Consider the following 27,800-nt stretch of genomic DNA (forward strand, 5'->3'; position numbering starts at 1 on the left):
GGCATGTCCCCTGTGACCCCCCAGAAAAAACCTGCTAAGAACCAAGTTCCGCAAGTTTTCCCCTCACTTACCTGCTCCATGCCGCAGGACTTTGCCAAGCAAGAGGCCCAATCTTCCCCCATCTCGGTGGGGATGTCTAGACCTTCAGGCCCTGGGTTCCTATGAAGGATCCACTGTCCTGGGCCCATATAGCACTCTGGCAACAGAAACATTAGGCACCCAAAGGTTTCTAAGTTCTGGGCCCAGGGTCCAGCTCTCTAAAAAGAAAAGCATTATGGGCTATACCCCAAGGGTTTGGGGTCCGGTTACTGACCACTTTAGCGCTGAGGCTTTTTTGGACAGAACCGGTTAGCTCACCTAATCCCAAGGATGTGGAGGCAAGCTAAACCATGACTAACACCTAAGACACTGGCGGAAAAACTGAGGTACTCCTCCTATGGGAGGGGGTTATATAGGGAGGGGCATTTCCTGTTTGAGATTGCCAGTGTCTACACCTGAAGGTACTCCATATAACCCATATAGTAATGAATGCCGCTCTGTGTCCCGTGATGTACGATAAAGAAAACGGTAAGTACTGCTTCGATTTTAAAAAAACTACCCGATTCCCCTTCACAAAACGAGCCTCAATCTAATGTTAAAAAAAAAAATTCGGGTGAACTCCCACTTTAAGCAGCCCTGTTGGGGGGCTCACTTTTGAGACAGAGAAAGTGATTGAGGACACGGTCATTAATCTTGATCCCTGCAACCTTGATGCACAAAATGAACAGGAAGAGCTCTGCAGTGTCTCCCTGTTCATTCACAACCTGAAGCATAGTAAACACAGTTTACCAAGCCTGACACACATGAGAAAGAGGAGAAGAGCTGCTCCAGATATGCACAATTAGATCGAGATCAGGCATAGGTAAGTGTTTAGGAGGACTGGGGGGTTCCCCAACATAGAGAACGCAAATTAACACCAAACCTATCACCACGGGTGATACAGGAGGTGAAAAACCCCCCTACAGAAGCTGTACCGGTTTATCGTCAGTCTTTACTTTTCTACAGCCGTTCATACTAAATGATGTATAAAGTCTGTCTGAGCGTTGAGAAGAAAAAAAAAAAAAAAGGAGCGGAGAACTGAAATTACTCTACAGAGCTCCACAAGCCGATTAGAGAAGACGGGACAGAAGGGGAGGGGAGGAGAGGAGAGGGGACGGGAGGAGATGGGACGGGACGAGAGGGGACGGGAGGAGATGGGACGGGACGAGAGGGGACGGGAGGAGATGGGACGGGACGAGAGGGGACAGGAGGAGATGGGACGGGACGAGAGGGGACAGGAGGAGATGGGACGGGACGAGAGGGGACAGGAGGAGATGGGACGGGACGAGAGGGGACAGGAGGAGATGGGACGGGACGAGAGGGGACAGGAGGAGATGGGACGGGACGAGAGGGGACAGGAGGAGATGGGACGGGACGAGAGGGGACAGGAGGAGATGGGACGGGACGAGAGGGGACAGGAGGAGAGATGGGACGGGACGAGAGGGGACAGGAGGAGATGGGACGAGAGGGGACAGGAGGAGATGGGACGGGACGAGATGGGACAGGAGGAGATGGGACGGGACGAGATGGGACAGGAGGAGATGGGACGGGACGAGAGGGGACAGGAGGAGATGGGACGGGACGAGAGGGGACAGGAGGAGAGATGGGACGGGACGAGAGGGGACAGGAGGAGATGGGACGAGAGGGGACAGGAGGAGATGGGACGGGACGAGATGGGACAGGAGGAGATAGGACGGGACGAGATGGGACAGGAGGAGATGGGACGGGACGAGATGGGACAGGAGGAGATGGGACGGGACGAGAGGGGACAGGAGGAGATGGGACGAGAGGGGACAGGAGGAGATGGGACGAGAGGGGACAGGAGGAGATGGGACGAGAGGGGACAGGAGGAGATGGGACGGGACGAGATGGGACAGGAGGAGATGGGACGGGACGAGATGGGACAGGAGGAGATGGGACGGGACGAGAGGGGACAGGAGGAGATGGGACGAGAGGGGACAGGAGGAGATGGGACGGGACGAGATGGGACAGGAGGAGATGGGACAGGAGGAGATGGGACAGGAGGAGAGGGGACAGGACGAGATGGGACAGGAGGAGATGGGACGGGACGAGAGGGGACAGGAGGAGATGGGACGAGAGGGGACAGGAGGAGATGGGACGGGACGAGATGGGACAGGAGGAGATGGGACAGGAGGAGATGGGACAGGACGAGAGGGGACAGGACGAGAGGGGACGGGACGAGAGGGGACGGGACGAGAGGGGACAGGAGGAGACGGGAGGAGACGGGACGGGACGAGAGGGGACAGGAGGAGACGGGACGGGACGAGAGGGGACAGGAGGAGACGGGACGGGACGAGAGGGGACAGGAGGAGACGGGACGGGACGAGAGGGGACAGGAGGAGACGGGACGGGACGAGAGGGGACAGGAGGAGACGGGACGGGACGAGAGGGGACAGGAGGAGACGGGACGGGACGAGAGGGGACAGGAGGAGACGGGACGGGACGAGAGGGGACAGGAGGAGATGGGACGGGACGAGAGGGGACGGGACGAGAGGGGACAGGAGGAGACGGGACGGGACGAGAGGGGACAGGAGGAGACGGGACAGGACGAGAGGGGACAGGAGGAGACGGGACGGGACGAGAGGGGACAGGAGGAGACGGGACGGGACGAGAGGGGACAGGAGGAGACGGGACGGGACGAGAGGGGACAGGAGGAGACGGGACGGGACGAGAGGGGACAGGAGGAGACGGGACGGGACGAGAGGGGACAGGAGGAGACGGGACGGGACGAGAGGGGACAGGAGGAGACGGGACGAGAGGAGACGGGACGAGAGGGGACAGGAGGAGACGGGACGAGAGGGGACAGGAGGAGACGGGACGGGTCGAGAGGGGACAGGAGGAGACGGGACGGGACGAGAGGGGACAGGAGGAGACGGGACGGGACGAGAGGGGACAGGAGGAGACGGGACGGGACGAGAGGGGACAGGAGGAGACGGGACGGGACGAGAGGGGACAGGAGGAGACGGGACGGGACGAGAGGGGACGAGAGGGGACAGGAGGAGACGGGACGGGACGAGAGGGGACAGGAGGAGACGGGACGGGACGGGACGAGAGGGGACAGGAGGAGACGGGAGGAGACGGGACGGGACGAGAGGGGACAGGAGGAGACGGGAGGAGACGGGACGGGACGAGAGGGGACAGGAGGAGACGGGACGGGACGAGAGGGGACAGGAGGAGATGGGACGGGACGAGAGGGGACAGGAGGAGATGGGACGGGAGGAGAGGGGACAGGAGGAGATGGGACGGGACGAGAGGGGATAGGAGGGGACGGACACCCCCCCCCCTTTGCACAGCACATAGGAACAGAGCTAAGGCTAATCAGCAGGAGCTCCTTCCCCATCACCTTTTATCCCTTGGGGTCAGAAATACTTGTTACAAGTGACTCATGCTGATAGCAGAGAAAGGAAGCAGCAGACAGAAATGACACTTAGTACTAATAATGTAGACAGGTACACATTAGGGGTATGCTTTGTTCATATTTCATGTCTGAGGTTTACAACCACTTTAAACAGAGATCAATGCAAGATGACATTTACTGAAAAAGGAGGGGTAACACCAAAGTTGGTTTGTGGGCTGATAATGCATTCTCCAAAGCGCATACTCCAGGTCCTTTGTAAAGGCTGCCGAAAAAACCTGAACGTCGGTGCGGCTTTATACGGCGCCTTCGCACCGACGTTCGGGTTCAGTCGGCAACCTGTGACGCGCAGTATGCGCCGTTCGGAAGCCTGTCAATCACAGGCAGTGCTTGGGAACGCCCAGTCCCGCGGGAATGCCGGGGGGAGAAAATCGTGATAACGAGGTATGTGCTGAGAAAAAAAAAAAAACACCGGCATTCTGTCAGTAGGATGGCTCGACTCCATGTGATGTCAGAATTTTTTTTGAGGGTGAACCTCCACTTTAAGAGGGTGTGTCAGGGACTACACTTGAAGTGCGTAGGAGAATTGTCCACAAAGTGTAAAAGTGGTGGTAAACCTCTACATATACCCATAAGTTGTACCTGTTCATTTGCAGCACTAAATTCTCTACAGTCTTCTAAAACACACATTTTAGACGGCATCTCTCAGCTCTGATAAGCAGAGGGCAGGGATCTGAAGTCTCTCAGTGCAGAGCTCAGTGAAAAGAGTTCTGAGCCCTGATTGTCCATTCTGCCTATACTGCGGATAAAGGAGGAACAAGGCAGCAGAGAGGATAGAGACAAGTGCATTGGATAGAGACAAGTACACAGTATAGAAGCTTTGCTCAGATTTCATGTCTGAGTTTTACATCCACCTAGCGGAAGTTTCTTTGAAAGGAAGGATCGATCCAGAGATGTTTTAGTGCACATGCTCCTACAAAGAACACTATCCATTCCTTGTATGCTGGGCAACTACTGATACAGGAAATATTTTCTCAATTGTAATGTTTACCAATATATGAACATTTCAGGGTAAGGAGACACCCAAGCAGATACACAGCTTTCATATTAAACAGTTTGCAGAGAGAATACTCCAAATGATCTCAACAGAAGGATCTCATAGCCGGGCGTTTACTTACTGTTTTATTCCGCAATCGAATAATGTCTGAGACAGAGCCAGCTCCACAATATTCCATAACTATCCACAGGTCTGTATTTTTAAAATAGCTGCCATAGTACTTGACTACATAGTGGCTGCAAAAAGAAAAGAAAAAACAGGTAAATATTTACATGCAGAGTACACAGTTATCAGTGCTTAAAGATCATTTGCAAAAATACATTTTGCTTTAATATTAAAGGGGAGTTCCACGCTTTTTATATCTTTATTAAAAGTAAGTAGCTACAAAAAGTGTAGCTGCCGACTTTTAATAAACAGACGCTTACCTGCTCCACAGTCCAGCGATGCGGTGCCTGGAGCGTCGCTCCTTTTCCCCCTTCTCCAGCCGGCTCCTCCATTCACACTGTGGGCACCTGGCCATGACAGCTTTCGGCTTCACGCCGGGCACGCACTGCGATGCTCTCTAGGAGTGGACAAGCGGTCTCCGGGGACCTGTCATGTGTCCCAGGAGATCGCCTAGCAGGAGGGGTCGCCTAAGGCAAGAGGAGTCCACGCCTAGGCAGCCCATAGGTTGAAGTAGGAAGTGGAGCAGAAGTCCCACTCCTACCCAAGCCCCTACTACCCCTCCCCCCCAAAAAAAAAATGACATGCCAAATGTGGCACATAAGGGGGTGAGGAGTGCTTAAAGCGGAAGTTCCACTTTTGGGTGGAACTCCGCTTTAAAGTGTAATTATCGCCAAAATCAAAAATGACATACAGTATAATTCAGTCTGTCAGTAGTATTGTTTTTCTGAGTCCCCCAGTAACATAAGTTTATTACCCAACAATCCTGCCAGCAAGTCTGGTTTTCAACCCTCTTACCAGCCCATGCTGTCCTTTTTAGAAGGAGTCTGCCAGTACGGTAGGGAGACCGCATGGCACCTCCTCACTACCTGTTTGAACCCGGTAAATGCCACAGCAATGTCATGTGGTTGGGGAACTTGGTCAGCTTTTACTGTATTTATTTAAAATGAAACTTAACCCATACATTGATAAACATACATTCCACATTTAATAATTATGGTACCAAAATTAGTGTGTGCCACATTTTTCTGAAGCCCAAAGCTCCAGCTATAAAGCGAAATTAAACCCATCGATTTGCCAGTTTCAAAAAAACGTTTAATTGTGTCCTCGACTAAACTGTCAAACCAGTAAATGTCTTAACGGATCACATGTGCAGCATCATGACAGTTGCAGATCAAACAGAAGCCGCTTTCTTGGTTGTAAAGGATAGGAGTGTATAATTCCGCTTTACGGCTGTCAGCAGATCGGCCACTACAAACTCAGCAACTGAGCATGTGCAGAGCAGGGCAAGACAGTGTATTACTGGATTTTAAACAGTATAGGGACTTTTTTTCTTTATGTTTTACATAACTATACATGCAAAAGGGGCCAGCCAGAAGTGATCTAGCAGGACTCAATTTTCTAAAAAAAATTCCACTTGAACCACATCCATAACGCAGAATGTCATATGACATCCTGGGCCTTCAGTGGTGATATCTGAATGATGCCTGCATCAAACCTTAAGAGTTTCAATTTGTATGCAATCAGGCAGGCCCTTGTACTACATGGTTTTGGTAAATCTGAAAACAAAAATATGCAGAAAATCTAATAGTGTGTATGGGGCTTTAGAGGTGTTGACTGGGCCTTCAAATTCTCTAGATCTCAATCCAAATCGAGCATCTGTGGGATGTGCTGGAAAAACAAATCCGATTCATGGACAACCCGCCTTAAAATTGACAGAACTTGAAGGATCTGTGACTGGCAGCTTTCTGCCAGATACCACATAGCATAGCTTCAGAGGTCTGGTGGCGTCCATGCCTCTGTGGGTCAAGGTCGTTTTGACGGCAAAAAGGGATCACTGGCAGCAAAATGGGGACCTACTCAATTAGGGTTGTCCCGAAACAAGTATCGGTACCAATACCAAGCATTTGCCTGAGTACTTGCTCTGATGCTCCAACCGATACCTGTACAGTCAGGGTGATCAGTGCGGTGGGGGAGTTACAAGCACCAATCACCGCTGTATAGATTGCAAAGTCTGACAGCCGTTTCTCCGCTTCTCCTCCCCCCTCCCGACGGCTTTCAGCTGCTTTAGTGAAATCAGCTGTGATCGGTGCTTGTAACTCTCCCACACACGATCACCGCTGACTGCCCCGTATCCTGCTCCAGCCCCCCTCCTTTATGCTGCTGTTCGCCTCCATGTCCCCCCCTCCGTGCTTCTCCTCCACCCCATCGATCTGTCAGGATGGAGACTGGTAAATCCGGCTCCTACCTTTTCCAAATGTACAGAGTCAATGATTATTGACTCTGTCCATTCACAAAACTGAAACATCGTAAACTGTGTTTCAGTTTATGAATGTAGAGGAGCCAATGTCTTCTCTCTATTCATTTTCAGCACAGCTGAGGCTGCTGAGAAAGGGACTGTGGAATGTGTGTCCCTTTCCCTGTCTCAAAGGGGAGATGTCAGGGGTCTGTTAGGAAGAAAGTAAAGCGGATATAAAAAAAAAACTGTCACATGAGATAAAAAAATAAAACAAAAAGCATCAGTACTTGTACTCGGTCTTAAAAAAGTGGTATCGGGACAACCTTATACTCAATATTAGGTGTGTGGTTATAAAGTTATGGCTGATCGGTTTTCTACTTATTATACACAAAACCATTATAGTCTCCCTTTTAGGATCAAACGTCTAAATAATGCAATTTGCTGGAGTTTGCACAAAAAAAAATAAAAAAAAAACAGGGCAAAGTTCAGCAACATTAAGAAGGAATCTTGTCAGTGACCACAGAGTCCAGCTATACATGGTACAGTGGTTTCAGCAATGCACCGCTCAGCACATTACAGGACAGTAGCCGAAGCTTCTGTATGGCAGAAAAGCAAACACAGCAAATATGACACATAGAAAGTAGCCATAGTCGGCCAAAATAGACAGAAGCACATAACAAACCCAGAAATGTGCTTACCTGTCACATTGCTGCATTATAGAGATTTCCTTAATAATTTCTTGAAGGTCCGATTCCACAGGAACTTGCTTGATTGCAACGACCTGACCAGACTCTTTATGAATGGCCTTAAACACGCTTCCATAAGAGCTGCGCAGAGACAGAAATAAAAGATTAGCTGAAACAAACAGCAACGCTTTGAATCAATAAAACCTCAAAACTTTTTCAAGATAAAAAGCAGCGATCATGACTTTAATATGAAATAAAATACAAGGATTTATAGCGGAAGAGTCCTCTGTATGACCTGTATTACACCAACCCTTGGATGGGTTGTATACGCACATAATCAATCTGGCTCCTGGCAAGACGTTTTTCACAGAAAGTTGAAGAATCTTTCCAAATCAATCGCTGACTAACAGCGATCTTATTTTATTGAACAGAAAGGAAATGCAGTTTGCTAAGTTAGAACGATGGCCGGCATAAGACTAAAGATTTAGCAGGCACTTTAAAAAAAAAAGTCAGACGTTTTTACAACAACGCAATACTGGTCTGATCTATGCAGTCGCCCCCCTTACAAAACAGGGTCACTTTACAGCTTTAAAAAAAAAAAAAAATGTAAGTCATCAGCTACAAATACTGTAGCTACCAACTTTTAATTTCAGGACCTTTGACTATCCAGGGATCCCGCAATGTCGGCACCCCAAGCCGATTCGGTCAAAAGCTTCAGGTGCAGGCGCTTCGTCAGATTAGGCGACCCGTCAGAATATGCAACGGAAGTGACGTTTCGTCGCCGCCATCTTGCTACACCCTGCACTCCTCCACAATAAGGATACACTGAGAAGGGGGCAAGCGGACATCTTGTTACACCAACCGGAGTTTTGCTTTTCACACTTATTTTTAACAGTAAACTTATAAAGTGAAATTCCGTATTTTCCAGCATATAAGATGACCTTTTGGATGTAAAAAAATGCCTCAAAACTCGGGGGTCGTCTTATACGCCAGTACCCGTCTCAGCCAGGCTGCGGGCATCCATTATTCAAAAGCCGCGCTTCCTCCTCAGACTATTCCGCGATAGCCGGAACACTCATTTTCCCAGCAGAGCCTCTGTTCAGTGTACCGCCTATCACGGATGCCTTCTCATCCTTGGCCTCGGACGAGGGGACATCCGTGATAGGCGGAAAACTGAACAGAGGCTCTGCTGGGAAAATTAGTGTTCCGCCTATCACGGAACAGTCTGAGGAGGAGGCGCGGCTTTTGAATAATGGATGCCCGCAGCCTGAAACCCAAACTCTGCAAACAAAATAAGGTAGGGAGATCGTCGAGGCCGGCAATGGCACAGTGGAGGCATGTAATGGCACAGTGGAGGCATGTAATGGCACAGTGGAGGCATGTAATGCAATGGCACAGTGAGATTAGAAAAAAGCAGAAAAAGCCTGTTCCCGTCAGCAGTTGTTCCCGCTACCCCTCAGCTTCCAGACAGACTAGTAGGAAGGAGGTCGGCTTATACAGCGAGTATATCCCAAAACCAAAATGTTTCCTGGAAAAATAGGGGGTCGTCTTATACGCCAGCAAATACGGTACAGTATTTAGAAATCCGGCGGACTGTTTACATGTTGAATTTTAAAAGCAGCCGCATAACCTGCTGATCTCACAAGTTTTCTAATCTGACAGAAGACAGCTGCTTTTATAATTCAATATGTAAACAGTCCAGCGGCTTTCTAAATACCGTATTTCACCAAGTTCCGTTTATTGTTAAAAATATCTGAAATGCAAAACTGTGGTGGGTGTAACAAGATGTCCGCTTGTCCCCGTCTCAGTGTATCCTTACGGTGGAGGAGTGTGGGGAGTAGAAAGATGGCGGCGATGGAGCGTCACTTCTGGGTCGTTAAATCAGATGAAACACTGGCATTGCAAGTACAGGAAACCTGGAGCGGAGTTCTGCTTTAAGGCCCCTTTCACACGGGTCGGATACATTTTATTTATTTATTTTTGCTGGATCAGGCACTGATGAACTTGAAGGTACCGGGGCACCTATGGTCTTACAAAATAATTTCCCAATCTGTATTGGAGAGGTCATGAGAATGAGGGGAAACTGCTTCATGTTTTCTGGTTGTGTCCCAAACGCGAGCCCTTCTGGTGTGAACTCACACCTTCGCCACATCATGACGATGGACGCCACACCACAAAATGCTTGCCGTGTACGGAGGTCAGCAAAGGTTTTTTTCGAATTCAGTCTTGCACTTGTAAAAATGAGGAGGAAGAGAAGACCAAAAACACAGAAAAGGGATCAGTGTGATCCTTTATTTTATTTTTTTTTTTACACAAGTAGAGTAAATGTATAAAGCCTGACAAAAGGGAACTAAAGAATCTCCAAAACCAGAATTTGTAATAAAAAAATAAAAAAAAAGTTTTGCCTTTTAGTTATTTTTGATAGGGTAGAGCGGGATTGGAATGCCTGTCAGTTTTTATTGCCGTCTATGCTCCCGTTAACCTGTTACCCCCAGCCGTAGACATATCTGCAGCCTCTCGGTGGGTAGGCTTTAACGCAGAGAGGCCGAATATATGTGGCCTAAATGTTAAACTCTGTGCTGAAAGCGCATGCTCCCAGCGGGAACCAGAAAGCTCCCGGTGTCCATTTGCGATTGGGAGCATTCCGATCAAGTGACCACTGTGACAGCCAATCACAATTGTCACGTGGCAGGAATGCCAGCCTCCCGCCATCTTACAGGGCTGGGAGATGGTCAGCAAGATTCATCCTCTCGATTTGTCCTGTTTACCATTATTTAGACCCCTTTCACACTGGAGCGTATTGCAGGCGATATAGCGTTAAAAAAAAGCGCCTGCAATATGCCCTTAAAAATCTGTCCCTATTCACTCCAGTGTGAAAGCCCGAGGGGCTTTCACACTGGAGCGGTACACTAGTAGGATGGTAAAAAAAAGTCCTGCTAGCCGCATCTTTGGAGCGGGGAAGGAGCGGTGCATTTACCGCTCCTCCTCCACTGCTGCCCATTGAAATCAATGGGACAGCGCGGCTAACCCTTTCTCGGCCGCTAGCGGGGGGGGGGGTAAATGCGACCCGCTAGCGGCCAAAATTTGCGCCGCAAATCCGCCCATAGCGTCGGCGGTAAAACACAGCTGTGTTTTACCGCCAACGCTATGGGCGGCACGGTGTGAAAGGGCTCTTAAAGTGAAAGTAAAAGAAAATCCATCTATCCTACATGATAGTGACCATTTAGAATCAATTTCTAGTACATCTTGGAATTCCATCAACGATAAAAAACATTTACGTATTAAAGAGAAAAATAAAATGATAAGCAGTTAACACGATCCTTTGAAGTCACATCATTAATGGAATTGATAAAAGGCTCCTGCACGTGCAGTCAGAATCTCGGCGCACTGGCATTGTTCTCTTCCTTCTCATACATCTGCCTCGGTGGCTCTTTATCAAAGGTTTTTACTTTGATACAAGACACATCTGGCTTTGTTGTCTCGTTTTGTCTGCATTATTAGCTTTTCATTGCCGTTGCATTGTGATGCAGATCTCAGAGATGGAAACATCTGCTATTACATTGCCTCTGTGTGTCACTATTCATTAGACTTCCTTCACACTTGATTGTTGGCGCTGCTAAAGAGACTCAGTCATTTTGCCTATTCAGGGAAAGAGTCAACTAGCCGCTGAGTGTAAACTTCAGCACACATGGCTAATTTATCCCAGTGGGCTGAACGAAAAAAAGACATTGCAGGTCGGAGTCGTGGTACTAACTATCCAATGATCCCCTTGCTGTTCTATTGCGTTCTGACAGGGGGACTAGCCTTATCCGAGATCGCTGATCGGGAGACGGTCAAACCTTTTTTGGCCATGCCGGCTTCTGTCGGACCAAATGCAGTACACACAGGCAAATGATACCCAACATTCGGCCCATGTGTACGAGGCTTAAAAGCAAGCCGTACACGGTTCCATTTCTTTTGTTGAGCTTAAAGCGGATCTCCACTCTAAAGTGGAGTCCCGCTGATCGGAACCCTCCCCCCCTCCGGTGTCACATTTGACACCTTTCAGGGGGGAGGGGGGTGCAGATACCTGTCTACAGACAGGTATCTGCACCCACTTCCGGCCCTACGATACGGGCAAAGGACGGGTTTTTCCTCCGCTTCCCGTCGCCCCCCCCCGTTGTATGCTGGGAACACTCGGCTCCCAGCACACAGCGGGAGCCAATCGGCGGCGCAGCGCGACTCGCGCATGCGCCGTAGGGAACCGGGCAGTGAAGCCGGAGCGCTTCACTTCCTGGTTCCCTCACCGTGGATGGAGGGGGGAGCAGCAGGGTGACGAGCGATCGGCTCGTCATCTGCTGCGATCACCGCTGGACTCCAGGACAGGTAAGTGTCCTTATATTAAAAGTCAGCAGCTGCAGTATTTGTAGCTGCTGGCTTTTAATATAGTTTTTTAGTGGCACATCCGCTTTAAGTACAGCACGATGTTGTACAGTACAGTGGTTTTTAACCTTCCAGACCAGGACCCGATAAATTCTTTAAAAATTTCCCTGGCCCGACAGTAAAAATAAAGTATGGGAAAGCAAAACCTGCATTGAAATGGATGGAGCTTGCCGCCACTGTGGAGGGGGGTGATGTAGGCTGTCAAAGTGGAGTTTCCATCCCAATTTTTTTTTTCATTATTGTGCTCATTAGGCCTAAAAAAGTAAAAATTAAAAAAAAAAAAATGTTTTTACTCATCTGGAAATGCCTGTTGCTATGCGGTCCCACGAAATCTGCCTTGAAAGCACATAGGATTCTGACATCATCTCCCTCTAATGCTCCTGGGAAATGTGTGTCATCATTTCGCAGGATGCAGTGCGCTGTCCAATTATCAATCCCCATCCAAGACTTCCAGGAAGTAAGTGCTTGTAGGCTTCACAATGCCCACAAGCAAAATGACAACGGTGTAGACATAGTTTTATAAACTATCTTTTTTGAATATCTATGCGGATCGGCGGCGGATTGTAAAATAGTAAGTGACCGGATTTATATTAAAAAAACGCAGGATGAAAGGACATACATTTAAAAAATGCTAATTGTGGTTGGAACTCCGCTTTAAGTGGGTGAGGGCAGGGGTCCCCAACCACCGGCCCGCAGATCGATGCCAGTCCTTGGCCTCTCTAAAGGTGGGCGGCAAAGGTCGCTTTGTCACAGGTGCGACAGGCGAGCAGAGATGATAATGGGGTTGATTTACTAAAGGCAAATCCACTCTGCACTGCAAGACAACCTAAAAGTGCACTTGTAAGTGCAGTCGCTGTAGATCTAAGGGGGAGCTCTGAAAATGAGGGGGGGGAGCTCTGAAAAGGGGGGGCTCTAGAAAATGTGGGGGGGAGCTCTGAAAATGAGGGGGGGGGGGGAGCTCTGAAAATGAGGGGGGGGGGGGGGGAGCTCTGAAAATGAGGGGGGGGGGAGAAGCTCTGAAAATGAGGGGGGGAAAGCTTTGAAAATGAGGGGGGGAAAGCTTTGAAAAATGAGGGGGGGAAGCTTTGAAAATGAGGGGGGGAAGCTTTGAAAATGAGGGGGGGGAGCTTTGAAAATGAGGGGGGGAGCTCTGCTTATTTCATCATCCAAATCATGTGCAAGCTAAAATGCTGTTTTTTATTCTCCTTGCATGTCCCCCTCGGATCTACAGCGAAGTAGTGCAAAGTAGATTTGCCTTTAGTAAACAACCCCCAATGTCTCACCCTCCCCCCGCATCACCACAGTTCCGCCCCACCAGCCGCAAAGGCTGTAATCGGGAGCAGGGATCAGTGTCGTGTCACATGTAGCCCATCCCCCCACACAGTTAGAATCACTCCCTAGGACACACTTAACCCCTTCACCGCTAGTGTAATTTACACAGCATCAGTGCATTTGTATAGCACTGTTCACTGTATAAAAGACAATGGTCCCAAATGTGTGTCAAAAGTGTCCGCCATAATGTCACAGTCACGATAAAAATTGCAAATCGCCACCATAACTAGTAAAAAATAAATAATAAAAAAAATGCCATGAAACTATCCCGTTTTGTAGGTGTTATAACTTTTGCACAAACACACACACACACACCATATTTATCGGCATATAACACGCACCCTAACTTTAAGAGGGAATTTTCAGGAAAAAAGCTTTCCACAGCCCCCTGCGTATAACACGCAGGCACAGTTTACTCTCTATTTTCAGGGTAAAAAAGTTACATAGTTACATAGTTAGTCAGGTTGAAAAAAGACACAAGTCCATCCAGTTCAACCACAAAAAACAAAATAAAAAAACACAGTAAAATCCTATACACCCAACTCCATACCCACAGTTGATCCAGAGGAAGGCAAAAAACCCAGCAGCGCATGATCCAATTTGCTACAGCAGGGGAAAAAATTCCTTCCTGATCCCCCGAGAGGCAATCGGATTTACCCTGGATCAACTATACCTACAAATCTTAGTACTCAGTTATATTCTGTACATTTAGGAAAGAATCCAGACCTTTCATAAAGATATCTACTGATCTGGCCAGAACCACCTCTGGAGGGAGTCTGTTCCACATTTTCACAGCTCTTACTGTGAAAAAACCTTTCCGTATTTGGAGGTGAAATCTCTTTTCCTCTAGACGTAAAGAGTGCCCCCTTGTCCTCAGTGATGACCGTAAAGTGAATAACTCAACACCAAGTACACTGTATGGACCTCTTATATATTTGTACATGTTGATCATATCTCCCCTTATTCTCCTCTTCTCAAGAGTGAATACATTTAGTTCCTCTAATCTTTCCTCATAGCTGAGCTCCTCCATGCCTCTTATCAGTTTGGTTGCCCTTCTCTGCACTTTCTCCAGTTCTCCTATATCCTTTTTGAGAACTGGAGCCCAAAACTGAACTGCATATTCCAGATGAGGTCTTACTAATGATTTGTACAGGGGCAAAATGATATCTCGGTCTCTGGAGTCCATACCTCTCTTAATACAAGAAAGGACTTTGCTTGCTTTGGAAACCGCAGCTTGGCATTGCATGCCATTATTGAGCTTATGATCTACCAAAACCCCCAGATCCTTCTCCACTACAGACCCCCCCAGTTGTACTCCCCCTAGTATGTATGATGCATGCATATTCTTAGCCCCCAAGTGCATAACTTTACATTTATCTACATTAAACCTCATCTGCCACTTAGTCGCCCAATCAGACAGAGCATTGAGGTCGGCTTGTAAATTGGAGACATCCTGTAAGGATGTTATACGCCAATAAATACAGTACATACATTTTGTGTGTGTATATATACACATACATACACACACACACACACACACACACACACACACCGTGTTTCCCCGAAAATAAGCCCGGGTCTTATATTAATTTTGGCACCCAAAAACACACTAGGGCTTATTTTCGGGGTAGGGCTTGCCATTTAATCCTCAGTGTGAAGAGAGTAAAAATGCTTACAAATTGCTAGAATCCTCACCACCATAGTACAATGTAATGTAAAAAGTATGTGTGTCTGCAATCTGTCCCCCTGATCGTCTACTCTGGCACAAGCATTGCAGAGGTAGGGGGCCAAGATCCCCGCTGAGAAGAGGAGAGCTGTGGGGATCAACTGAGCGCAGCTCTTCGCTTTCCGATGGTCCTCCTGTGCTCTCTTACCCACTCCAAGCTTTACAGAGGGAGGGGGACATGAGATCCCCCACTGACAGTTGGCAGAAGAGAAGAGCTGTGGGGATCTGCTCAGCGCTTTCCGATGGCCCGCATTAAATCTCTTACCTGCTCCAAGCCTTGCAGAGGGGGGGGCCGAATTCCCCCGCTGACAGCTGGGAGAAGAGGCGAGCTGCGGGAGGTCAGCTGAGCAGCGTTCTACGGTAAGAAGGCATCTCACTCAACTATACCACAGTAACACACCCTCCACACAAAACACTACAATACAGAGGATTCCAGCAGTCTACAATCACTTCAAACTAGGGCTTATTTTCAGGGTAGGGCTTATATTGCAGCCCTTTCTGAAAATTGGGGTAGGTCTTATTTTCACACACACACACACACACACACACACACACACACACACATATATATATGTGTGTGTGTGTGTGTGTGTGTGTGTGTGTGTGTGTGTGTGTGTGTGTGTGTGTGTGTGTGTGTGTGTGTCAGTTAATAGCGACGCAGTGCCGAATCACAAAAAAAAATGGCCTTTAAGTTGCAGGGAGACCTCATCACTGGGTCTTTATGAGATATAAAACTTCAGTAGCTAATCCAGCACCCCAAGCTCAGCCAATAACTACAATATCACTTTTAGGTAAAATAATCCATTAGGGGCCTAATGCTGTCCAGTGCCAACATATTCCTTCAACCCCCACTTCATCAATAATGGCCCAAAAACTGAACATTCCTCAACTCCAAGAACCTGATCCCCGCTGAGAAAGCAGCACATTCATGAAAGATTGCTTCCCTTTATAAAACCACAATGATGGAAAGAGGACCGAAAAGAAAAAAGATAAATAAAGAGAAAAGCCGCTTCTACAGACAGAGGTCATTGGGAAAGGCTGCTACTGTTCTGCAACAGGAAACTACAAACAGCCGTTGTCTGTGCTCAGGGAGCAAAGTGACTTCCGCTGCTATGAATAGTGTTCTCACTTCTCAGGGAAGTAAGGGCCGCCGCTGCTCAGGGCCACACATCTAAACAATGCTTAATGTTGGATGTAAAGGATATTGTTCTATGTTTAGGCTGCACTCCCACCTGTGCCATGACGTGCTTTTGTTTTTTCTGCATTTTTCACGTGACAGCACAAGCCAGCCCATTCAAATAGGCTGTGCTACGCATATAAAACGCGCCAAAGTAACTCCAATACCTATTTTGGAACTGAGCCACGCGCATTTTGCATTCCATGTTTTTTACACAACAAAAACGTGGGACTGCTAGTTACGTTTTGGGTGTCTCTAAGAAATAACAGCACCATAAGCACGTTGCAGATTTTAGCGCATTTCCAAAAGAGTGGGCAGAAACATGTTTTTGCCTGCGTTTTCAGAATGCCTAGGTGTGTATGCCGCCTTAATGGTAAAAGAGGTTGTATTCTATGCATTAAGGTGAAAAAACATCCGGCAATACCGGCCCCCCTGTTATACTTTGCCGGCCCCTTGCAAGTCCCGCGCTCGCCCCCGACATCCTCTTCGCCGTTGAGCCTGGTCGTTGATTGGCTATGGTGGATGGATTGAAAGCAGCGCAGCCATTGGCTGGCGCTGCTGTTTATCACATCCAATGACGCGCCGCCGCTGTATCACGGGAGCGCACCCGCAAAGACTCAACACCATGCGAGCTCGCATGATGATGTTGAGTCCTTGCGGGGGGGAGCCGAGACAGCCGCCGAGGGACCCCAGAAGACGAGGTTCGGGGGCCACTCTGTGCAAAACGAGCTGCACAGTGGAGGCAAGTATAACATGTTTCTTATTTAAAAAAAAAAAATTCCTTTAGTGATCCTTTAAGGCAGGGGTGTCAAACTGGCGGCCCTCCAGCTGTTGCAAAACTACAAGTCCCATGAGGCATTGCAAGGCTAACAGTTACAAGCATGACTCCCACAGGCAGAGGCATGATGGGACTTGTAGTTTCGGAACAGCTGGAGGGCTGCCAGTTTGACATCCCTGCTTTAAGGGCCTCATGCACACCGGACATTAGAAAAATGGCAGTAGCATTAGCTGAAGAATGAGTTTTGCAGCAGCATTTTTCAGCTTTTTTATTTTTTTTTGCAAAAATATACCTCCCATAAAAGCTTATGGCTCAAAAACGTGGCTAAACAACAAATACCAGCATTTTTAAGCTTTTATAAGAGAGTTATGCCGCGTACACACGACCGTTTTTCACGATGTAAAAAATGACATTTTTTTTTCATGTTATTAAAAACGATCGTGTGTGGGCTCCAGAGCATTTTTCACAACGTTAGCCATTAAAAAATTTAGAATAAACGTTGTTTTTTCTAGACCACTGGATACTGACATTTTTAGGTAAAGTTGATCCAGGGAAAATCCGATTGCCTCTCGGGGGATCAGGAAGGAATTTTTTCCCCTGCTGTAGCAAATTGCATCATGCTCTGCTGGGGTTTTTCACCTTCCTCTGGATCAACTGTGGGTATAGAATTGGGTATATGGGATTGTATGATAATTTATTTATTTTTATAGTTTAACTAAATGGACTTGTGTCCTTTTTCAACCTGACTAACTATGTAACTATTAAAAGCAGGCGTTTGAGAGGCATTAACCACTTGCCGACCAGCTGTCGCAGTTATACTGCAGCAGACTGGCTCGGCTATGCAAATCGCCCTAGGTGTACGTCAGGCTCATACACAGTGATCTGTGGGGGCGCGTGCCCATTGACCAGCAGTGGAGCCAATCAGCGTGTCCGGCGGACTCTATGGGGTAGATCCACAAAGGAATTACGCCGGCGTATCTAGTGATACGCCAGTGTAATTTCAAAATTTCCGCGTCGTATCTTTGTTTTGAATCCTCAAAACAAGATACGACAGCATCTCGGCTAGATCCGAGAGGCGTACGTCTTTGTACGCCTTCGGATCTTAGATGCAATTTTTCGGCGTTCGCTAGGCGGCGTTCCCGTCGTTATCCGCGTCGAGTATGCAAATTAGCTATTTCCGACGATCCACGAACGTACGCGCGGCCTTCGCATTTTTTTCGTCGTTTCCGTTCGGCTTTTTCCGGCGTATAGTTAAAGCTGCTATATGGTGGCGTACTCAATGTTAAGTATGGCCGTCGTTCCCGCGTCTAATTTTGAAAATTTTACGTCGTTTGCGTAAGTCGTCCGTGAATGGGGCTGGACGCCATTTACGTTCACGTCAAAACCAATGATGTCCTTGCAACGTCATTTAGCGCAATGCACGGCGGGAAATTTTAGGGACGGCGGATGCGCAGTTCGTTCGGCGCGGGGACGCGCTTCATTTAAATGAAACACGCCCCCTACCCGCGGCATTTGAATTACGCGCCCTTACGCCGCGAGAGATACACTACGCCGCCATAACTTACGGCGCAAATTTGTTGTGGATTCAAACCAAAGCAAGTTACGGCGGCGTAGCGTATCTTAGATATGCTGCGCCGGTGCAGATCTTTGTGGATCTGCCCATATGTCCGCTGGCCACCTGCGATCGTTCCCTGCAGTGACAGAATGGGGATCTACCATAGTAAACAAGGCAGATCTCCATTCTGACAGGGGTTGACGCACAGATCCTGTCTTTCTGCTATGCAGGAAAATGGATCTGTGTGTTGTTCCAGGCAGCCCATCCCCCATACAGTTAGAACACACACTGGAGGGAACACATTTAACCCCTTGATCGCCCCTGTTAACCCCTTCCCTGCCAGTGCCACTAGTACAATAACTGCATATTTTTAGCACCGATCACTGTAATCTCACTGGTTCCCCCACAAAAAAAAGTGTCAAAAATGTCAGTTAAGTGTCCAAACTGTCCACCACAATGTCGCAGGCCCAATTAAAAAAAAAAAAAAAAAAAAAAAAAAAAGAAGAAGGGCAGATCACCGCCATTACTAGAAAAAAAAAAAAATTACCATAAATCTTTTCCCTATTTTTGTAGATTTGATAAATTTGCGCAAACAATCAGTATACGTTTTTCCTGTAGCAGAATACAAAATTGGCCTAAATTAATGAAGAAATTTGATTTTTACATTTTTTTTTATTGGTTGTATTTTATAGCAGAAAATAAACCGAGGTAATCAAATACCACCAAAAGAAAGCTCTATTTGTGGGGGGGGGGGGGGGGGGGGGGTCAGGAGGCGTTTGAAGCCTTTCAATGTCTCACACTCAAATCTATGGTAACGCTTCGCAAATGTTCTGGCAGGCGGGTGCGGGGCGTTAAGATTCGTTTATTTCCTGTAATGGAATAGGCATTTGGGAAGCATTTTTAACTTATCATTAACGCTTGTAAAACGCCAGTCTAATGCCCATACTAAAGCTCATTAAAGTCGGTCTTGACTACATTTTTAACGCTCAACAAATGTGTCAAGTGTGAACAAGCCCTTAGAGCGTTTTTACATCTGAAACAAAAACATTTTTAAACCCACTAGTTCTGGTTTCTTTTTTTCCCCAGCCAAAAAAAAAAAAAAAAAACCTATAGATAACTAGATGCATAGACACCTAGAACAACATGCTGGGGAGTTTACTGGTTGGAGAGAAAAAAAAAAAAAAAACATCCGAAGCCAAAAACAGCAGCTGTAAAAACTTTGTTGCAGATTCCCATCTTTTTAGGTTTTAAGGTTCTAGATCAGGCGAGGGCAAACTAGGCCCTCCACCACAGCTGGAGGACCGAGATTGCCCACCCCTGTTCTAGATGGACATACAGACGTGAAATTGTTCCCCTATATGACCAAAGCAAACATTCTCTGGCCTCCTTCACATGAGTGAATCTATGATGTGTACACCAGATTCTTGTATCTACCATGACAGGTATATGTGAACAGCTTCAGCCACTCAGTCTGTACATAGCAATGCCTGGATGAGAGAAGCTGTCCTGTTTGCAGGTATCGGCACAAACAGCCACTGCCTTCACTTAGGGACTGATAACCAACCCTATATGCAGACAGATGCATCCAGTATCGCTCATCAGTTCTAACCCCAGGTAACTTCTGGGAGTGTGAACAGCAGTGCCTCCTCTCAATCCATCCTTGATCTGTATGGGCTGCACGGTCACAGCTGATTACATACACGTCATCCCAGCCGGAAAAAAAATAAATCAGATTGTTGCTGCTGGAATCTCTTAAATGCACATAATGGTACACAAAGGAATCCTTATGTCTGTAACTATCATAATAATCCCTTAATGTGCTAGTAAAGTCCCCCGGACACTTTTACCTAAAGGCTTATAATAAAGCGTACCTGTAGGTACAAGGAATATCTAATAAACGTGCACCATTTAGGAGACATTCAGTGTCCCTGCAGCGCATTCACTCAGAAAGGAATGGCAGCAGCGCACCATAAACAGTGATGCACACAGAAGGTTTTACCTTAATGCAGAGAATACATTAAAGCGTTTCTTAACCCCCCCAACCAAAGTATTGATCCCATTTCTTTAAAGCATGTTATACAGCACAGTACTTGTGGCGTGTGATTTGGCCCTCTGTAATACCTGGCTGATCCTGCCAGTTTCTGCCCTCCACCCTGTAAACTGACCACGGCTCATCACAGCTGCTGAGCCCTGACACCGCGGTCAGTTTACGTGCCTCCATCATCCACAGCCTTCTCTCTGCAGCTCTCCTGTGTCCTCCTCCCCCCTCTCCCCTGTCTGTCAGCTCTGTGTGTGAGCCGTCCCTCCCCTTCTATCACTGTTCAGGGCAGCTGGCACATTACTGCTCCCAATCACTGCCAGCTCCACTGCTAAGATTACATGATGTATATGCGGTTTGCCGTTTTCTAAAATTCTTCTTATGAATACCCTTTTTCTTATCCCCAATCAGCGGTCATGTGATCTCAAGGCGCTCTCTTCGTCCGATGTTTTTATTACAGAGGGAGATCGCGTGACTGCCCAGCAGACGTCAGAGGGAGATCTCAGTCCCTCCCTCTGTAATACATACAGCGGAGAAAGAGAGCGCCAGGCAGTCACATGACCGCTGATTGAGGATAAGAAAAACTGTATTTATAAAAACTTTAGAAAATGGCAAACAGTATATACACATCATGTAATCCTAGCAGAGGGGCCGACAATGGCTGTGTGCACTCCCTGACTCTACACTTTAAAGTGGTTGTAAAAGGTTAAAGGATTCTTTTCCCCTTCACGCATTCTAGGCATGAAGGTAAAAAAAACCTTCAGTGTGCAGCTCCCCCTTTAACCACCCCCAATACTTACCTGAACCTGATTGTGTTCCATTCCTGGGGATGACCGCCTCAGCTCTCCCAGGTCTTTCTCCTCATTGGCTGAGACTTAGTAGTGGCAGCCCTTGGCTCCTTGCTGCTTTCAATCACAGCAAGGGAGAAGGGAGAGGGTGGGTGGGGCCAAGCCGTGCTCTGTATGTCTTAAGGCATGCTTGGTCTGGGGGCACTCTGCAGGGGGGAGAGGCCGGGAGCACCAGTGGGGGATTAGAGAAGAGGCGTATCTGGGCTGCTCTGTGCAAAACCATTACACAGAGCAGGCAAGTATGACATTTGTTATTTTCGGTTAAAATTTTTTTTATATATTTTATTTTCTTTTTTTAAAGCCAGCAGCTACAAATACTGCAGCTGCTGACTTTTACACTTACCTGTCCAGTGTGCCCGCGATGCCGGCAGCCAAGGCTGAGCAATCGCTTGTCTCTTGGCTGCCCCTGCCACATCCTCAGTGAGGGAATCAGGAAGTGAAGCATTGCAACTTCACAGCCCAGTTCCCTACTGCACATGCACAAGCGGCGCGGCCCGGCCTGTCCTCACTGCTCCCCGCTATCTCCTGGGAACAGTGCATTTCCCATGACCAAATGCTAAAGCAAGTGATCTGTGCCCATGGGGCTCTAAATTAATGCCATACCTTCCCCATCCACTAGAGATCATGTAATGGCACAGAAAGGCCCCATACACACGATAGAATCCATCCGCTGAAAAATCCCAGCGAATGGGTTTCAGCGGATAGATCCTATGGTGTGTACAATCCAGCGGATCTGTTTCCGCGGATATTTATCCCCTGGGATGGATTTCCAGCGGATAAATATTTGATGACATGCTATCAAATCTATCCGCTGGAATCCATCCCAACGGATGGATCCGCTGGTCTGTACAGACTCACCGGATCCATCCGTCCGAAGGGATCCCCCGCATGCGTCGTAATGATTCAACGCATGCGTGGAACTCCTTATATGACAGCGTCGCGCACGTCGCCGCGTCATAATCGCGGCGACGGCGCGACACGTCATCGCCAGAGGATTTCGGCGCGGATTTCGATTCGATGGTGAGTACACTCCATCGCATGGAAATCCGCGCGAATCCTCGAGAGGATTTATCCGCGGATACGGTCCGCTGGACCGTATCCGCGGATAAATCCTCTCGTGTGTATGGGGCCGAAGAGTTACAAATTGTAAGACTTGCAGGAAATAAGTCTTGACGTCTGTCAGCTTGCTTTAGTTTCTCTTGGGAAGATGGTTATTAAACAAAGACACTTGATCTGATACTATTGCCACACTTCACATTAAACTAAAAAAAAAAAAAACAAGCTTATAAACGAATGAATATGTTATTTCTACTAAAATGCAAAACAATTGATTCCCATACACCAAGAAATTGAAAACGGGTGTTCAATAAAGCTATAGAATAGCCCTTCTAACAGAATAAATTATATTCCAGGACTGGGACGTTCACCAAAACAATATTATAAAGATATAAAGAGAAAAACAGACCTAGAGGGAAATGAAATCCTCCAACGGAAACCACCTCTATTGTGTACAATAAAATCCAAATCAACATATCAAATTTGCACACACACCATCTCTTGTAGGTATTCCAATCTGGATAACAAACGTGAAATGAAAAGCCTGACTGTTTTTATATAGTAATTCTGGCATTGATCATTTTTAATATTTCCCAATATTGGAGGGTTCCCGAATGTAAAACGAAGAGAGATCTCCCTGCACTTATTCAATGTAAGCGTTAGAGTCATCTAATAAAATACTTTACGGTCACACTTTAAAGCAAACGTTGGAGACCCCCATTTCATCCATGAATCCCCGCACAAGTGATAAAAAGAATATTACATTTTACACTTACCCTTCGCCAAGCTTTTCTAAAACATCAAAGACCTCTTCTGGCTGTTTCGTCAAGCTGTCTTCACTCAGCTTTTTAAGTTTGCTAATAAAAGAAAAGAAACACACAGGCATGAGGTCAATGTGTATGTGGGATGGATGTAGAGAGAAAGCAGTGCATGGTGAATGGCAATGATGGGTCGCAGCCTACAGCAGGGTTTCATGGTACCCCAGAGGTTGTAGGGGTTCCTTGCGCAATGAGCAATTTCTGCCTCTCAGATATCTTCCTACTGACACCAATGATCTTTTTAGCTATCTGTAAGGGGGTAATTCTTCCCAATGACCACAAGTGTAAGGAGCATTCTTCCCACCGACCATCACACTAATGTATCATGAGTTGTAGGTATTGTCCTTTTTAGCAGGGGTTCCCCCGAGATTGGAAAGTTATTTCAAGGACTACAGAACAGATTTCACATGTAGGGACACTCACAGTATACCCTAAGTGCTCACAGTATACCCTATATGCCTACGAGTTTGTGGCCACTTGACCATCACACACCTATAGGCGCTTTTTGGACATCACATTACCAAACCATGGGCATTAAAGGGGTTGTAAAGGTATTTGAAAAGGGGAGAGTATAGCCTCTTTTAGGATAATGGTAAAAATAGTAAGATGTGCCAACATCCCATTTAGTATGTAAAACAGTAGGACCTAATTACAAAGATATCATTGGCTGCTTGAAACCAATTAACATCAAACTCATAGGTCAAAAGGGGCGAGGGAGTGGGGGTTTTTGGTGGGGACTTTCACGGCACTGATAGGAGACGGTATAATAAAAAATAACAATATTTATTGAACATAAAACGATTACAATAAAGGTAAAGGAAAATGTTTTTTCACCTTAATGCATCCTATGCATTAAGGTGAAAAAACATCTGATGGTACCGAGCCTCCGTTTTACTTACCTGACCCTTCAAAAGTCCATGTGACATTCTTCGGTTCCCAGCCTGGCCGTTGATAGGCTAGGCTGGGCTTATTTGTTACCATTCCATTTGACCCTGTTGCTGATTCTCCCTCAAAGACATTATTTGAGACCTCTGTCTCATCCTTCTCTTTTTTTACCTGATTGATAGCAGCGCAGCCATTGGCTGGCGCTGCTGTCAATCGCAGCGGATGACGCGGCGCGCCGGGGCCGAGTGATACAGTCGGCGGCTATGCCTGCCGCTGTATCACGGGAGTGCGCTCGCAAAAGCTTTCTACCATGCAAGCTCGCACGAAGGTAGAAAGCTTTTGCGAGGAGGAGCCGAGACAGCCGCCCAGGGACCCCAGAAGACAAAGTTAGGGGACACTGTGCAAAACGAGCTGCACAGTGGAGGTAAGTATAACATGTTTGTTATTTAAAAAAAAAAAAGTTGGCCCCACTTTGTGGGTTTAGCAGCGAGGTCTCATGTTACATGAGGACAGTGTTAATTTTGTTGACTAAAACATTTTAGTAGACAAACAATTGAGATGAATAAAATTAGACTAAAACTAAATTGAAATAAGACTTCAAAATTAACACTGGTCTGTAGTGCATGTTCATACCTCAATAACATATGACATATTTTTTACTCCAGCAGTATATAAGGAGTTTGGAAATTGTAGAGAAATGTTAACTAATATATTCAATTTAGTATATACAAATAATAGTAAATTCAAAAATACATAAGAGTTTGCATAAAGCCAGGAAAACGAAGGTCATTACTGTCTGTATAAAAGCACTCGGCCCAAACCAAGAACAAAGCAATGATTGTTGAGTGGAGAAGATATCATGAGATGCCTGCAGAAACAAGCGTGAGACCTCAGAATAAACATATCTCTCCTTTTACTAGAGCAACAACAACAACATAAGACTATCCCCAATTTAAAAAGTAGCTTTCATACAAATAAGTACCAAAACACATTGGTCACCATATTCTCCCAATACAACGTATAGTTGTTGGCTCCAGTGAGCCAAACGACCGCACACAACCAGATGCCCAGTGAAACGTGTATTCACATCCTTTTCAAGGAACCCATTCCACTGTATCTGTAAATATTGTAGGTTTGGAGTCTCCAAGGCAGACCAGAATATAAGGAAAGATGTGCTAGTACCTCTCGCTTTGACATTAGCAAAGCTTCAACTAATTACAATCAGGTATAGGTTCAACAAGGCAAATTAACCCGCCCCCCCCCCCAAAAGCAATGGTTAAAAAGTAGGGTTGTCCCGATACTTTTTTTCAAGTACTCACCGATACCGAATACCGATACTTTTTTTTTTTGTGTCCCCCAAATGCAGCCATGTCCCCCCACAAATGCAGCCATGTCCCCCTCATACCCAGCCATGTCCCCCCCGTATATGCAGCCATGTCCCCCCCATATATGCAGCCATGTGTCCCCCCCCATATATGCAGCCATGTGTCCCCCCCATATATGCAGCCATGTCCCCCCCCCCATATATGCAGCCATGTCCCCCCCCCCATATATGCAGCCATGTCCCCCTTACCTACATGCTGCCGCGCCGCCGCTTGGTTAATACGGGCGGGGAACATAACAGCTTTCATTTGAATAGCTGTAGTGTTTCCGCGCCGCGCTGCGTATAGACACTCCCCCTTGCTCGGGATTGGACAGTTCACCCGAGCAAGGGGGAGTGTCTATAAGCGGCGCGGCGGGAAACACTACAGCTATTCAAATGAAAGCTGTAATGTTCCCCGCCCGTATTAACCAAGCGGCAGCGGGGATGCGGCGTAGCGGCGGCGGGAGGGGGCGCGGCGAGTATCGGATGAGGCATCGGGGGCATTTGCGGGAGTACAAGTACTCCCGCAAATACTCGGAATCGGTCCCGACACCGATACTAGTATCGGTATCGGGACAACCCTATTAAAAAGTCAACAAGATGACTGGGAACCAAGGCGGTCTCACACTACGTGAACCGAGCCGGGCCCTAGCTTGTTTGACCGCCAAAATCCAGTTCTTTTGACTTGTGCGATTGCTCCATACCATGCTCAGGTATGGTTCCGTATATTGTGCCATGGCCTGCTGGAAGAGGTAGGCACAGTTCAGTTGGACTCACCATGGTATGCATCTGTTTGAGCAGGTGTAAAAGTCAGTGGGGGAAGATGAAGAGGGGACAACTGTGCTCAGTAAAAAGCAACCATGAATAGAGCGAGTACACATTGTGTTCCTAAAAGCCGTTTTCATTTACCCCACATATGGCTGACAGCACAACCTACAATTCCACACCACAACCCCTTCGAGATATGGGAGGTACACACACTGGCTGGCATTACAAAGGATAGATTTAAGGTCCCTTTCACACTAGGCGGATCCGTCTCAGCGGCTTCCACCTGCTCCCGCCAGATCAGTGGGAGATCTCTCCGTGAATCTCAGCTGAGCCGGCGGATGACATATCCCACTCTGCTCACTGAGCGGGGAGGGGCTTGTGCAGCACCGCTGTCTCCTATGGAGAGATCTGATGAAAACGGACAGCATGTTAGTTTTCATCAGATCTCATCCGATCCGCCATGGACGGATGGCGCGCCATCCGTCTGATTTTAGCGGATCAGATTGGATGTCAGCGGACATGTCTCCGCTGACATCCGATGCTCCATAGAGATGTATGGAGCGGCCGTTCAGGTCCGCCGACAAGTATGACAGGCGGACCTGATGCCTCTGTGTATTCCCATCTCCACAATTTGCTTTCATTTGTTTTTCTCACATGGAACCACTCATATTGAGTAAAGAATTTTGACCGTACTCACCCCTGTCCGTTACCCCTGATGAAGGTTGTAGACCGGAAACGCTTCGGGTACCAGGGATCATCATCCATAGGAAAGTTGTAGTGTCATACTGTTGTGTTTTTGTTATTTGGTTCTTTTTTGCTATATGTTTTGTCATGTTTGCAATGTTACACACTTGTAATACATTCTTCTCGGTGCATGTTTTTCAACTTTTATACGCATGTCTGACGACATTTTCCATGACATAAACATTGTTTCTACAACAATACAGTGTCTGGCTTTAAAAGTCCCACCCAGGGAGGGGGGGGGGGGAATGGGGACAGCCGTTTTGTTCTACATTCGGCATCCACAGACGCTGAGTGTATGACTCGGCCCCGCCCCCGTGTCATTGGATTTTAATTGACAGCAGCGGGAGCCAATCGCTGCGTTGCAATCGATCTATCCAATAAAGAGCAGAGAACCCGTGGAGAGAGCGACGCAAAATCACGCCCATGGAAATTTTGGGCTCAGATAAGTAAGACGGGGGGGGGGGGGGGGGGGGCTTGGACACTGCAAAGTGTTTTTTCACCTTAATGCATAGGATGCATTAGGGTGAAAAAACACGAAGGTTTACAACCCCTTTAATGCCAAAAGAGCAAAATTTTGGTCTCATCCGACCACAACACTTTCCCCAATCCTTCTCTGAATCATTTAGATGTTACTTAGCAAACTTTAGACGGGCCTATACATGTTCCTTCTTGAGGAGGGGGACCTGGCAGGC

At 47.3% G+C, this 27,800-nt stretch overlaps 1 protein-coding gene across 1 annotated transcript in view; it reads right to left on the reverse strand.

Moving 5' to 3' along the window:
• The window catches only part of STK3 (serine/threonine kinase 3), a 349,379-nt gene that overhangs the window by 310,420 nt on the left and 11,159 nt on the right, over window positions 1-27,800 (reverse strand). Inside the window, exons 2-4 of the mRNA XM_040354769.1 lie at window positions 23,307-23,387; window positions 7,611-7,739; window positions 4,633-4,747 (exon numbers count right to left, since the gene is read on the reverse strand). Coding sequence (XP_040210703.1) covers window positions 4,633-4,747; window positions 7,611-7,739; window positions 23,307-23,387 — 325 coding nt within the window. The remainder of the gene's footprint in view (window positions 1-4,632; window positions 4,748-7,610; window positions 7,740-23,306; window positions 23,388-27,800) is intronic.

The sequence above is a fragment of the Rana temporaria genome, chromosome 5 (assembly GCF_905171775.1).
Source record: "Rana temporaria chromosome 5, aRanTem1.1, whole genome shotgun sequence".
Taxonomy (NCBI): Eukaryota; Metazoa; Chordata; class Amphibia; order Anura; family Ranidae; genus Rana; species Rana temporaria.